A 13,040-nucleotide genomic window follows, 5' to 3' on the forward strand; every position below is an offset into this window, starting at 1 on the left:
AAAGTATTGGGCACAGTTAGACCCAAAGAACGACACACAACAACTTTATACAACTGTATAAAGAAGAGATTAAAATTCAACTAAGCCCTCTTGACTCAACACATCCTGGATTAATTATTTCTTACTGAATTGAAGTCAGTTTTAAATTCTGCCCCGCTGCTTTTAAGTATCCCTGTCCAGTAGCAAACCTGCTACAGTATGTGTTAAAAGGAGATAAGATTTTAATGATTCATCATCATGTTCAGGCAAGTCCTGCTGACTCACGAAGGGAAATTACACTTTTACTCTTGTATTTCCAGCTGTTGACTTTATCACCACCCACATGAAGAGGTCACTGAGGATGAGTTGGTTATCAGTGTATGATAAGTATTACAAATCCAATGACAAATGGTTATGAGTGAGCCAGAGTCACACATTACTAATGTGATCTTACGAAATCTCAACCCCTGTGGCTGTAAAGTTGTGTGGTGGGTAAATCCGGTGGTAATGGTTTTAGCAAATTTTAAGTCTTCAAACAATGTTTAGGATTAGTCCAAGATTAACTATGTAGGCTAATAAACTAAAGCCATCCAGTGTTTATTCAAGAGCATGTGGTAAAATCACAGATCTGAACAACAGGCTGAGTTTTCAACATGGTGTTTTATTGCAAACAAACACAAACACCTTCATGTCCATTATGTTCTTGTATTTGAATTAACAAAAAAGTGCAATTGATCAGTGCAATAGTACATTTAAACACTTCATTTCAGCATTTAAGACAAACTGATAGTGTTTTAACATAACAATGCGCCATAAACAAGATGTGTTTCAGTTTACAGCAGTTCATACACCATCAGGTGTTCTTATTAAAGTTCATAAGCTGATGGCGAAGTCTCTCCAAACCCACAAATGTGAGTCAACAGCTGCTATCCGAGACATTTGACTCATCTCACGGAACAATGAAGCAGCTCCTGGTTCCTCTGCCCTGTGATTCTTCTCCAGCTCTCCTGTGTCATATGGCGAGCTGTGACGCACAGGTGCCGCTTCGCACGGGCTCCCATAACCGGTCAGTTCAGAACCAGTTAGTCCTGAAAAATCCCACCAAGGGACGCGGTGAATAATCCAAAGAGCGTATTGTTCAATACGCGGTAATGGCTCGATTTAACGGGAAGGCTGTCAGTCCATTGTTTGGTTTTAAAACCTCGCTCTGAACATATTGCCTGTCCTCGTCCGTATCCATTCGCGCCTTCTTCAGAGGAAGAAAGTCAGGCTCGAGCGCCGTCTTACCGCGGCGCTTCCTGGAGTGCCGTTCAGATGTGTCTCGATTCTCCTTGTCCTCCTCCAAAATGTCTTTAGGTTCATGAGGGTTCACCTCCTTGGGGGTTACTGTCAGTTCGCTGACTTGTTCTTTAGTGTCCATCGGTTCCTCCGGGGCGCACGGAACAACCTGCTCGTCCTCCGATTGCCGGAGCTGAACGGCGGCGTGGTAAATGTCCCGGGCGGCCCTCATGGTCATGGAGAGCAGGAGACTCCGATGAAGTCTCAATCCCCCGCGCTGGGTCCGTGACGAATACAGTTTACTAATGGACACTGCCATAATTCTCTTGGCCTCTGCGTCCATGCTTCTTTAATATTCACAGTGTGTCGAAATAATTCAGTCTGTTATTTAAACGTGCTCTTTGAGGGATGTCTCAATGTGCCCTCTCAGTGGATTGTCAAACTAAAACTTTTCTCAGGGTGAGGTTTTATGAGAGCTTGGGTGACGTAGCAAGTTTCCATTCCCCGAGCGTATAAACAGGCCCCTCCCACCCTGTCAACTTACGTCATCATGCCACAGCGCTACTAAAGTATCTTGACAACAAACTGTATGTACACAGCCTTTCCAACAATAAGAAAACCATTAGGACTGCTTGTGTGTGTGTGTGTCCTTTAACATATTTACATAATGATAGCCTACCCTGGGCTCTATTAATGCTTTTCTATATCTGTTTTGTTGAAGTACAATTAAAAAATAGCCTATTTCATTATGGCTCTTAGAGCATTGTATTAAATGTCCGTCTGTATCGTGACCTTAGGATAGCCTACCAGTTTCTCAAATAATTATTACTACTTATTGATGTCTGTAAAGAAGATTTTTTTTATTTATTTAAATAAAATATTGATTTATAATATCACACATGAAAAATACTCTACTGTTTACCATAGTACACTGTGGTAATTTGTAGCACACTGTTGTATATAGCTTACTACACGTTGTTAATATACTACATTATTCTGTAATATTTACTGTAGTGCATTGCTAAACTGTAGTAAATGCGTATATTGTAATACATCCTACAGAAATTTAACTACAGTTTACTAAAGTATACTACAGTATTTATTTTTCCAAGTGGGATTCATTACACGTAGGCTGTATAGTGGAAATAGTGAGCATGTGCATCATTTATAAAATGATTAATTGATTACTCAGCAGCTTAATTTTTCTAGTTTCATTCTTATTAGTCAGTCAAACTATCAACAATCTCTACCAACAATCCTTTAGAAAACTGTATCGATCCACTCCCATTGTTTACAGTTCTTCGGAAGACTCGTACACTTTTTTCTTTTTGCTCGACGTCACTCTATGACCATATTTGGAACATCCGCCGGGTCTCCAGGGAGAGAGCGGTGGAAACGCCGTGACGCGCCAGCAGCTGCAGCAGAGGCAGTGATCGTGTCGTCACCTCAGCACCATATATGGACTTGTCACCGGTCCAACATCACCGCCCCGCCCCTTCTGCTCACACGAGCGTAAATGAGAACCAAAGCGATTGAGGTCAGATGGCAGCTTGTCACTCAGATCTATTTATAGCAAAGGGAACTCTCATGGTAGTCGCAAGGTAGAAATTACAAGCTATTATTCGTGTACGTTAGGACGTTATTGCATTGAACATTTTACTTGAAGTATTGACTAATGAGCAAAAAGCAAAGAATAAAATGCATATTTATTGCTGACTTAGCATGGATATTAAATCATTTTGTGCTTTCAGTGTGAATATGCTTTAAATTTAAATTTATTTATATTTTTCACAGTTTTGCATTGAAGCAAACCCTATACAAAAATTTTGCTGCTGTAAATTTGTAATTTTTCAAATCAAATTGGCTGTCCAACTCATTTCAACTTACTGTTGTAACTTTTGACTTGTAATGACTTGAACTGAAAAAAAATCTAATTTAATTTTGTAAATGAATTCAACATTTTTATTTTTAAATGCGCTGTTAGTGTTTTATTATTTATCAAATTAATTGCTCTAAAAGTGATCGAAACATACTGTCACAAAAAATGGTCCTAGCTGTCTTCCTGGTTTGTGAGTAACATAACAAAAAATTGAAAATGCTATTCTATAATAACACCAGTGCATTTTATCTTACAATCATGTTTTGTAAACAGTGACTAAACATGCTGATTGTCAAGCCATTGCTTGTAAAAGTTGCTTCCTCATTACTCTTCTTTGAAAAACTACATTTCATGTGACAAGGCTTCCCATAAGCTCCAACCCCACATATCTTGAGCTGTGATCACACAACTTTTAAAATATATTAGTACCGCTCAGATACAATGATTTTATACTAAAATCATACTGTTTATTATACCCTAATCTTATTAAACTTAAACCAGTTGATGATTAATACATAGGGGCAGTTTCCCAGACAGGGTTTAGATTAATCCAGGACTAAGTCTTGCAAAAAACATTACTAATGTGCATCTTGAGGCAAAACAATGGCACTGATATGTATTAAGATATGTCAGTGCAAGATGTTTTCAAATAAAGGCAGCTCAAGCATGCATTTTAGTCTGGGATAAACCTTGTCCGAGGTAAAGCATGATTTGCCTGATTTGTGAGCCTTTGCTTTAAAAATGGTACAAACCACTTCAATTGTTTTTCAAATCAATTTTCAGCCTTTCACTGTATTTGGCTAATACAGTTTAAAGATGTGTCTGTCACAGGTATACACTATATCTGTTTATGCTTGGCAAAGCAGCTCACAGGAATGTGTCGTAAAACACACACCCAGTGCTGCAGGGAAAATGAGGGGTTTGGAGAATATCTGTGTGTGTGAACAGGATCTTTAGGAAGCAGAGAGTGTGGAGATTAAGGAAGGCAGGAGACAGGAAGGAAAGCGTGACTGACGGAGGTGGGAGAGGAAGTGAAGGAGAATAGTGTTAATGAAAGGGAAGAGAGGCGACTAGACGACAGGATCTCAACCCTATAGATGGCAAGAAAAGACATATGGGAATCCAGTCATTTTACACACCTCTTGCTAAAAAATCATGTTTTCACTAGAACAAGTTTGTTCTGTGTTTTATGCAAATCTAGACCAGTTACTTTTTAAGTCATTAAGTCTTGGTTGCTGCAGCAAATGTGTTGTACCTATTCTGTTTTGGAAATGACGTGTTACAAATATGGAAATTGTACTTGCTATTGAGTCAGGGAGAGAATATATTCATATAAGCATTATTTAATTAGTCCAAAGATGTGGATTATGTGACTGCAAATTTACAAACTGTTGTTATTATTGAGTTTGTTTGTGAAATGTCCCCATTACACCACCTTCAACACAACAGGCAAATACACTGAAACAGCCTGAACATTCAACAAATAAACAATTTCCAAGTAATAAAACAAAGAGTGGTTCAGTAATTTACACAAGATAATAAACATAAAAAAATCATATAAAAGTACATGGAATGTAAATGGAAATCACATTAAGATAAAGGGACAAAAATAAATGAAAGGAAAGAAATAAAAAAAGAGGGAGGGCATAAATAAATGTACAAGCATATTAAAGTAAAATATTGAATATGTTACAAGTTTTAGTTTTATTAGCTTTCTTATTAACAGATGTCAAAATTGTATCCAAATATAAATGAAATTTTTGTTGGAAGACATTAAAGTGAAGTTTACTTTTTATACATTTACATTTATGAATATGACATTTTCCAGTAAATAAAAGAAGATTTATACAAAAGCTTGCATTGATTAAATTCTTGTCATTAACATAAAATAAAAATAAAAAGTTTCTCTAGGTTAAAGAACAATTTTGAAGAATATTTTGGACAATGAATAATTCAGCATCACTCCAGAAAGACTTAGTAAAGGACAGTCCCAAAACAGATGATTTAGTTTCAGAAGAAACAAAAGGATCAGGATGTATCAATGTCATTTCTAAATTTCTGTAAAAAGTCCTTGGCAGGATAAAATCTGTGGATAATTTTATAAGATATTTCTTTAACTTTATTTGTCAAGAAAATAATTCTATTTTCTAAAGATTATTTTCTTGAAACATCTAAATCATTTTTCACAACAAGTAGTAACGTTCAGTAGTAACCCGTTTTTTATTTTTTTATTTATTTATTTATATCTAATAACAAATAATATTTCAATGATTTTTGACCATTGATCTATGTTTCCGTTTTTATTTTTAATCTTTAAAATCTGACATTGGCCGTTTTTCAATCCGAAGGCTGAAGCGTCCGAAGGTCGCATTTGTAGGCTGTATATGTCATCAAAACGGTTTTATTTCAGAATATTAACATTTATAAAGTTGACTATTATTCTTAGTTAATATTAATTTTTTGTAATATGCTCATGAATTGCGATTATAATGCTCAGTTAACTTTAATAAACCAGGCTTGATGACGTATGCAGCCTGCATATGCGACCTCCGGAGGCAGCATCCTTCGCAGAAACGGCCATTACCACATTCAAGTTTAGAGGAGGTTGGGTTTGCTCAAAGCACAAATTATTTGTAACAATCTAAAAGCCAATTTCAATAATTACTAAAATAATTAAAACATGCCTTGGTAAACCACACTGTCGTTTGTAACATTTGCAATATTATTACGAAAAATGCGTGGTTAAACTAAACCTTGCAGCTTATTTTGTAAAGACTTTTATTTTGAAAGCTCACACCCACGTCGCTTTTGTATGGTATGTCTTGCCGCTAACTTCACGTAGCTCCCACAAGAGAGGGGCTAAAATGTCGATGGAAGATCCGTTTTTCGTGGTTAAAGGGTAAGTTAAGTAATCTCTCTTTGCTCCAACTATCTTCTCTGTTTTTTAAAATAGAAATGTTTATAATGTCAAGTTAATAGACGTGTCAGGGAAGCAGTACGATCACCAGATATCATAGCTCAAGTTAAATGCCACACTACGAGTGTTTCCATGTTACTTAAACATCACAAGTGTATCATTTTGTAACGTTTGCAGTAATAAGGCTGTGATTATATTAATTTTTATAAGTCGGTGATGTGAAATTGAATTTGAAGAGTTGACAAGGTGATGTGATGTTTGTTAAGTGTAAACACAAATTTGTGTCTAGCACAGTTGGGTGATGTGTTTTGGACTCCTTGTCTCCTTCCGTTCCCTTTACTGTTCACATATAAACCCTATTTATCTGGAGTATTAAAACATGTCTGATGTTAACACAGTGCATGTTTAATGCCTTATTTATTGTATAAACCAAACTTGACAATAATAAGCAACACTAGTAGGCTGGTACAGTAGTGCTGTAACGTAGTGGTTACTGTTGATAACCACTTTCCATGTCTTTTAAGTATCAAATCACTTTATACTCATATCGTTTTAAACCCCTCTATCTGTCAGTGAGGTCCAGAAGGCCCTGTCCAAAGCACAGGGGCTGTATGAACGCTGGGAGGAGCTGCTCCAGGAGGAGACCCCTGTTAGTAGAGATGAACTGGACTGGAGCACCAATGAACTGCGTAACTGCCTGAGGGCCATCGACTGGGACCTGGAGGACCTACATGAAACCATCAGTATCCTCTCAAGTGAGAGAAGAGGAAAGCAGAGGTGTCATGAGAACGTTTAGCCTTCAGAAATAAGAAAGAAAAAAATAGGATTCCCAGGGTTATGGAAAGTTTAGAAAAAATTTATCATTTGTGACCCTACCTGTGAAAACCCAGCTAAAGTCATTTTTTGATATTAACTGAGAAAAAACTGTCATCAATGCGATTTTAATGTAATAATTAGATTATGAGACTTTAGTATGGATTTCCTAGACAGGGTCACATTTCTGTAGTAACTTAATTGTATTTCTAAAAAATATTCTTTGTGTGATATGATTTTAGAAACATTTGTATCGAGGAAGCATAACTGGAACATTAATTGAGTTAAAATATGTAGACTTTTATTTTGTAGGCAGATATTTGTTTTATAATCCTTAACCGTATAAGGTATTGTGGAGGCAAATCCTGGCAAGTTTCGTTTAGGCGAACATGAGCTACAGGAGAGGAAAGACTTTGTGGTGCGAACGCATAAATCTGTCCAGGTGCCAATCGTTCTCCTGTTTATACTCATTTCTGATTTTTTTATCTGTGCATGTATTTATGACCGTGTTTATGTGTGCAGATGATGAAAGATCAGCTCGCGAGTCCTTCAGCTGTTGCACAGGCAGAAAGGAAAAACAAACAGGCTCTGCTGGGAACCACGGTGAAGGATCGCTACGCCGGTCTGGAACCTCATCTGGTGTCTGGAAACTCCAGATACATTCAAGAGCAACAGGAACAGCAGCAGGTAAAGACACAGTGGTAACACAGTTAAACAGCGTGTTTACTTAAAATCAAAAGCACCAAAACACATTTTTCTTTATAGACAGAAAGATAACATACAATTTTATTTCATATTAAAGGAATAGTCTACTCATTTTCAATATTAAAATATGTTATTACCTTAACTATGAATTGTTGATACATCCCTCTATCATCTGTGTGTGTGCACGTAAGCGCTGGAGCGCGCTGCGACGCTTCGATAGCATTTAGCTTAGCCCCATTCATTCAATGGTACCATTTAGAGATAAAGTTAGAAGTGACCAAACACATCAACGTTTTTCCTATTTAACACGAGTAGTTATACGAGCAAGTTTGATGGTACAAAATAAAACGTAGCGCTTTTCTAAGCGGATTTAAAAGAGGAACTATATTTTATGGCGTAATAGCACTTTTGGGAGTACTTCGACTCGCCTGAAAAGTCCGCTCCCCTTCTCACTCTCATAATGGGAGAGGGAGGGTGTTACTGCGCCGAGTAGAAGTACTCCCAAAAGTGCTATTACGCCATAAAATATAGTTCCTCTTTTAAATCTGCAGTAACACCCTCCCTCTCCTATTATGAGAGTGAGAAGGGGAGCGGACTTTTCAGGCGAGTCGAAGTACTCCCAAAAGTGCTATTACGCCATAAAATATAGTTCCTCTTTTAAATCCACTTAGAAAAGCGCTACGTTTTATTTTGTACCATCAAACTTGCTCGTATAACTACTCGTCTTAAATAGGAAAAACGTTGATGTGTTTGGTCACTTCTAACTTTATCTCTAAATGGTAGCATTGAATGAATGGGGCTAAGCTAAATGCTGTCGAAGCGTCGCAGCGCACTCCAGTGCTTACGTGCATGCACACAGATGACAGAGGGATGCACCAACAACTCACAGTCAAGGCAACAACATATCTCAACATTGAAAATGAGTAGACCACTCCTTCAACTTAAAATTTCATCTGTAAATTTGATTTGAAGTATGAATTTTGTAGAATTACTTATGTAAAGCATTGTGGGAAAATTTTCCTCCGTTATTAATTTATGTTTATAATATATGCTTTGTCTATTGTCTTTCTGTGTAGTTGATCATACAGGACCAGGATGAACATTTAGAGCTGGTGTCCGGCAGTATTCGTGTCCTAAAGGACATGTCCAGTAAGATAGGAGATGAGCTGGATGAGCAGTCAGTGTAAGTTAGGGAAACATACATGTTTGGGTACTTTAGATGTAACATGATGCCAACAACAGAAAACACCAATGTCATGAGTTTATGGATTGATACAAGTTATTTTTTAAAGATGTATGTGTTTACTTGCATATATATTTGTTCATCTGTTTGTGTTTTTTTAGTATGCTTGGTGAATTTAGTGAGGAAATGGACCAGACCAGTTCTAGAATGGACTCGGTGTTGAAGAAAATGGAAAAGGTTTCACACATGACCAGCAGTGAGTGCTTATACTGTTTGTTTAGGAAATGATTATGCATGTGACATCCAAATTAGGGATACACCGATGCATGTTTGGCAACCAAAACTATTCGGCCAAAAAATAGCATAAAATCATTTTTCTCAAAAGCTTTAAAATGCTTTCACACTGCCAACATGTTTGCGGTATTGCAATCGTACATGTGCGCTGGTTGCTGTTGTGTCATCAAAAAAGTAATATTTTTGTAAAATATTCATTTATTCAGTCTTATTCAGCCGAAGCCGATAAAGCCAAATAGTTTAGATTGCAATCCCTACTCAAAATGTTGACAATTTTGGCCAGAAGCATTCAACTGAATGTATTTCAAGCTCGCTTAAAGGGGACATATCATGAAAATCTGACTTTTTCCATGTTTAAGTGCTATAATTGGGTCCCCAGTGCTTTAATCTACCTAGAAAATGTGAAAAAGAACAACCCAGTAACTTAGTTTTGTAAACAATTATCTGCAAGCATGTGAAAAAATAGGTGAAATTTGGCTCCCCTCGTGATGTCAGAAGGCGATGATACGGCCCCTTAATCTGCACTATCCAATCACGACACTGCCATTAAGTGCAGAGATCAACTCATTTGCATTTAAAAGGACACACATTTTTACTCACACCTACATTATAAGTGGCAATTTTAACATGCTATTATAAATTATCTATATGGTATTTTGTGCTCAAATTTCACATATGTACTCTGGGGTCACCAAAGGTTAATTTTACATCTTAAAAAAAGCCCTTTAAAGGTGACATGTTACAACTTGGTGCCCAGACCTATTCAGTCTGGTTCGTATTGTGTCTACCGGTACATGCAAGAAATGATTCATTTTAGCTATCATCTAGTTTCTTCTGTTATGAATGCTATCAATGAAAACTTTTGGATTTGTGTTGCAGGTCGGAGGCAGTGGTGTGCTATTGGAGTTCTTGTAATCATTCTGATTGTGGTGCTCATCCTGTTATTCGCAATTTAAACTAGACTTTGTTCCAGTTTGGCCCACTTCAAATGCCAGAAGCCCCCTGGGCTTGTGGAGGAAGAAAACAAGGACTTGTCCACATTTGCTTCTGTTTATCTTTGTGAGAAAGAGAACCGTTATTTTTTTATATTCCTCCCTGACCTTTACATTTACATCTCATCTACTGTATAACCCAAATATCTGTTTCTGTCTCTCACAGTTTCTTTCACTGTTTTTGAATTAGACTCCTTGTTCTCTGCAAGATGTAATCCAGAACTTCACAGGTGCTGAGATGGAAGTTAACAGTTGTTATATTTCTCACTTCTTAGATTTAATTGTGGTACAAAGCCAAAGTCAAGATGAGGAATTTGATAATGCGTTGTTTTAATTTTATTTTAGATTTTTTTATTTTCAGATTGTGATAAATATGTATGCTCTTCGAAGACACATGCATAAGTGGTTTGTTTTCTAAACAAAAAGTGGAAACCATGAATACAAAAGCACAAGGAAGCCTCCAGAAATCTATATTAGTCACTGGGCGATTGCTTTTAATGTAAAATTCATACAAAACATCACGGTAAGACTTTACAATACAGTTGTTTTAGTAAACATTAGTAAATGCATTAACTAACATAAACAATATAGTTTTTCAGCATGTATTCATTTTTGTTAATGTTAATACAACTGTTCAAGTTAGTTAATTGTTAACAGTTACAATGCTTGAATTTATAAATGTATTAGTAAATGATGAAATTAACATGAACTACAATTAAATGCTATTGAAACATTGTTAATTTATGTTAGCTCATGCATTAACTAATCGTATTGTAAAGTGTTACCAAAACGATAACAGCGATTTTGATGAAACATATATCATTTTATAAGTTATTTAGCTTTATCAGCAGAGCTGAATAAGGTTAACTAACTTCCCAGCCATTTTCCACAGTTTGCCTTTCATGAATTTATCTCTATTGCATCACCTCTGCAGTCTTACCAAATGATGTCTTGTAGAAATTTTATGGTGGAAAAGTTGGCTTGAATTTTCCTGGAAGTGCTGCATGCTTACGTATTTAGGGTGTTACCTGCCTTTTTAATAATAATTTAATGACAAACCTTTTAAATTGAATCTGTAAAGTTTCACATTGCGTTGGAAAGGTCTATGGAATCATCAGGTTTGAACAGACACACCGCTGGTCCGTTTGACATGTGGTCTGAGCTTTCATTGCATGCCACAGGGATATTTCATAATCATAACTCCTAAAATAATTTTTTGTTGAATTGTTTTCAAAAATGAAATGGCCGTCTAGTAGCCACACTCTTAAAGTTATTGCACTCTAAAGCAGTTGAGATACAGTTTATTTTCTGGTTATGAGCTAACAGGACTCCACAGTTATGATCAGCTGTTATTTCATATTTGATGTTCATTGTTTGTTGAAAGAGATTGGATGTAATAATGTGCCCTGTCGGTCTGTGGGCATGATATCGAGCATATCGTACTCAGTTCTTGTGCCAATGAGTGCCCTCTAATTGAGATGTAAGGACACTATGTGTCTGTGGCTGAATGTATGATGTTTAGGCCCATCTTGAATCTTTTGTTTTATTGTAAATGAACTGTAATAATCCTTAAATAATCCAACTTCAAGATTAAATTCACTTCTGTAAGCCTTAATGACCGTCAATCACCACTTCATTCAAAAAGTGGAACGTCGCTTAAACTTATTTCCTCTTTGGTGCCCGTTTAGGGAAGGGGATTTGGTACGCATTTGGTTGTATTTTGCAAAAGCAATGATTGTGATGTCATTTCAGTGCTGCCTCAGTTTTAAATGATTGATTTTAATTCCCTTGTCACTTGTTTTGTAAGCATTTTCCTAAGATTGTATTATATTGAATATTTTAAAGGGAATCTAAAGGGGTTCCTTAATAAAGTATTTACCTTTGACATATATTCTCAGGTTTTTTGGGGGTCAATTTTGTTAGATCATGTCGTAATGAATGGCACAATGATTCTTTATAACAAACCTTTTTATTAAGATATCAGATTTTTTTTACAGTAGTTTATGTGCAATTTTCTTTCTTGTTGGGTCACAGTAAAGGAATCCACAAAGTTATTGGCACTTGGAACACAGAGGAAACACAAGGCATGTACTTAGGATGGGGTGAAGGGTACAGAGGTTTTGACGTCAGTAGACTTATGATGCATTTTTTCCATAAAGCAGTTTTTGGGGAATAACATCTCATGCTGCGTGTGAACAACGAACAATCAAACTTTAATAGTGTATAATGTACAGCATATTTATATATAGATATTTGCATTTATACATGTATATCCATATATCTAGCAAAAAAATTCCCTGTGACCACACCAGAGACATGCGCTCCACTGCCACTGCGATGAAGCTCCCCAGCCTCTAATGATGAGGTATAAATTTACCACATTCATTCCAAATTTTAATTAAGCCTCTTTGCAATTCACATTTATTACTGAAAAGTAATAAATTATCTGAGAAGTAGCACAGTCATCTCAATGGGTCTCTTACAACACTGTATCAGGGCTCATGGCATGGGGAGGTACTGTATGGCTGAAGGTGTAAGGAGGTAGATCCACACATCTACTTGTGTGTGTGATGTGCATTTGTCTCTGGTGGGCAGGGATGTATACAGAGCAATGCATAATTTCAGTAGATACTGTAAGTCTTTGAGGTTGTTCATAGCGCACAGAATTGGGTGTAGTAAACACACACTGAACGGCGAGCCGTGGCAAGGAGGTGCATGACTGACATATGTTGATAGACATCTTATATAAAACATTCAGGATTGAACGTTACAATGTATCTCAGATTAAGAGGTATGTTTTGTTCCAAGTTTTATCTTTTTGTACACGCACCTCTTTCCTATCCACGATATCTGCATGTGAGGTTGAGTGAGTTTATCTCTGTAAGTCCATAAGAGAAATTAAAGGTGCAGTGTGTAATTTTTAGAAGGATCTCTTGACAGAAATGCAAAATAATATACAAAACTATTATCAGGGGTGTATAAAGACCTTTTTATAATGAA

The 13,040-nt window shown here is 36.5% G+C and overlaps 2 protein-coding genes across 3 annotated transcripts; one reads left to right on the forward strand and one right to left on the reverse strand.

Annotated features, from left to right (window-relative positions):
- Window positions 1-620: 620 nt before the first annotated feature.
- ier2b (immediate early response 2b) lies at window positions 621-1,718 on the reverse strand. Its single transcript, XM_055184026.2, has one exon. The coding sequence runs from the start codon at window positions 1,598-1,600 to the stop codon at window positions 1,118-1,120; it is 483 nt and encodes a 160-aa protein (XP_055040001.2). The 5' UTR covers window positions 1,601-1,718; the 3' UTR covers window positions 621-1,117.
- Window positions 1,719-5,895: 4,177 nt separating this feature from the next.
- On the forward strand, window positions 5,896-11,925 carry LOC129427498 (syntaxin-10). 2 transcript variants are annotated; one of them, XR_008638656.2, is made up of 8 exons: window positions 5,896-6,035; window positions 6,627-6,796; window positions 7,214-7,308; window positions 7,389-7,553; window positions 8,648-8,754; window positions 8,916-9,010; window positions 9,928-10,107; window positions 10,231-11,925. XR_008638656.2 is itself a non-coding variant. In XM_055184025.2 (7 exons), exons 1-7 carry the CDS (start codon window positions 6,001-6,003, stop codon window positions 10,002-10,004), a joined length of 744 nt encoding a protein of 247 aa, XP_055040000.1. In that variant the 5' UTR covers window positions 5,896-6,000; the 3' UTR covers window positions 10,005-11,925. The 2 variants fall into 2 exon arrangements, 1 of the variants encoding a protein (XP_055040000.1); XM_055184025.2 differs by having other exon boundaries at window positions 9,928-11,925.
- The last annotated feature ends 1,115 nt before the right edge of the window (window positions 11,926-13,040 follow it).

The sequence above is a fragment of the Misgurnus anguillicaudatus genome, chromosome 14 (genome assembly GCF_027580225.2).
Source record: "Misgurnus anguillicaudatus chromosome 14, ASM2758022v2, whole genome shotgun sequence".
Lineage (NCBI taxonomy): Eukaryota > Metazoa > Chordata > Actinopteri > Cypriniformes > Cobitidae > Misgurnus > Misgurnus anguillicaudatus.

Coding starts and splice junctions, on each gene's coding strand:
- ier2b (XM_055184026.2), bottom strand. CDS start 1,600: ATGGACGCAGAGGCCAAGAGAATTATGGCAGTGTCCATTAGTAAACTG.
- LOC129427498 (XM_055184025.2), top strand. CDS start 6,001: ATGTCGATGGAAGATCCGTTTTTCGTGGTTAAAGG. Junction 7,309..7,388: donor GAACGCATAAATCTGTCCAG/GTGCCAATCGTT, acceptor TTATGTGTGCAG/ATGATGAAAGATCAGCTCGC. Junction 9,011..9,927: donor GGTTTCACACATGACCAGCA/GTGAGTGCTTAT, acceptor TTTGTGTTGCAG/GTCGGAGGCAGTGGTGTGCT.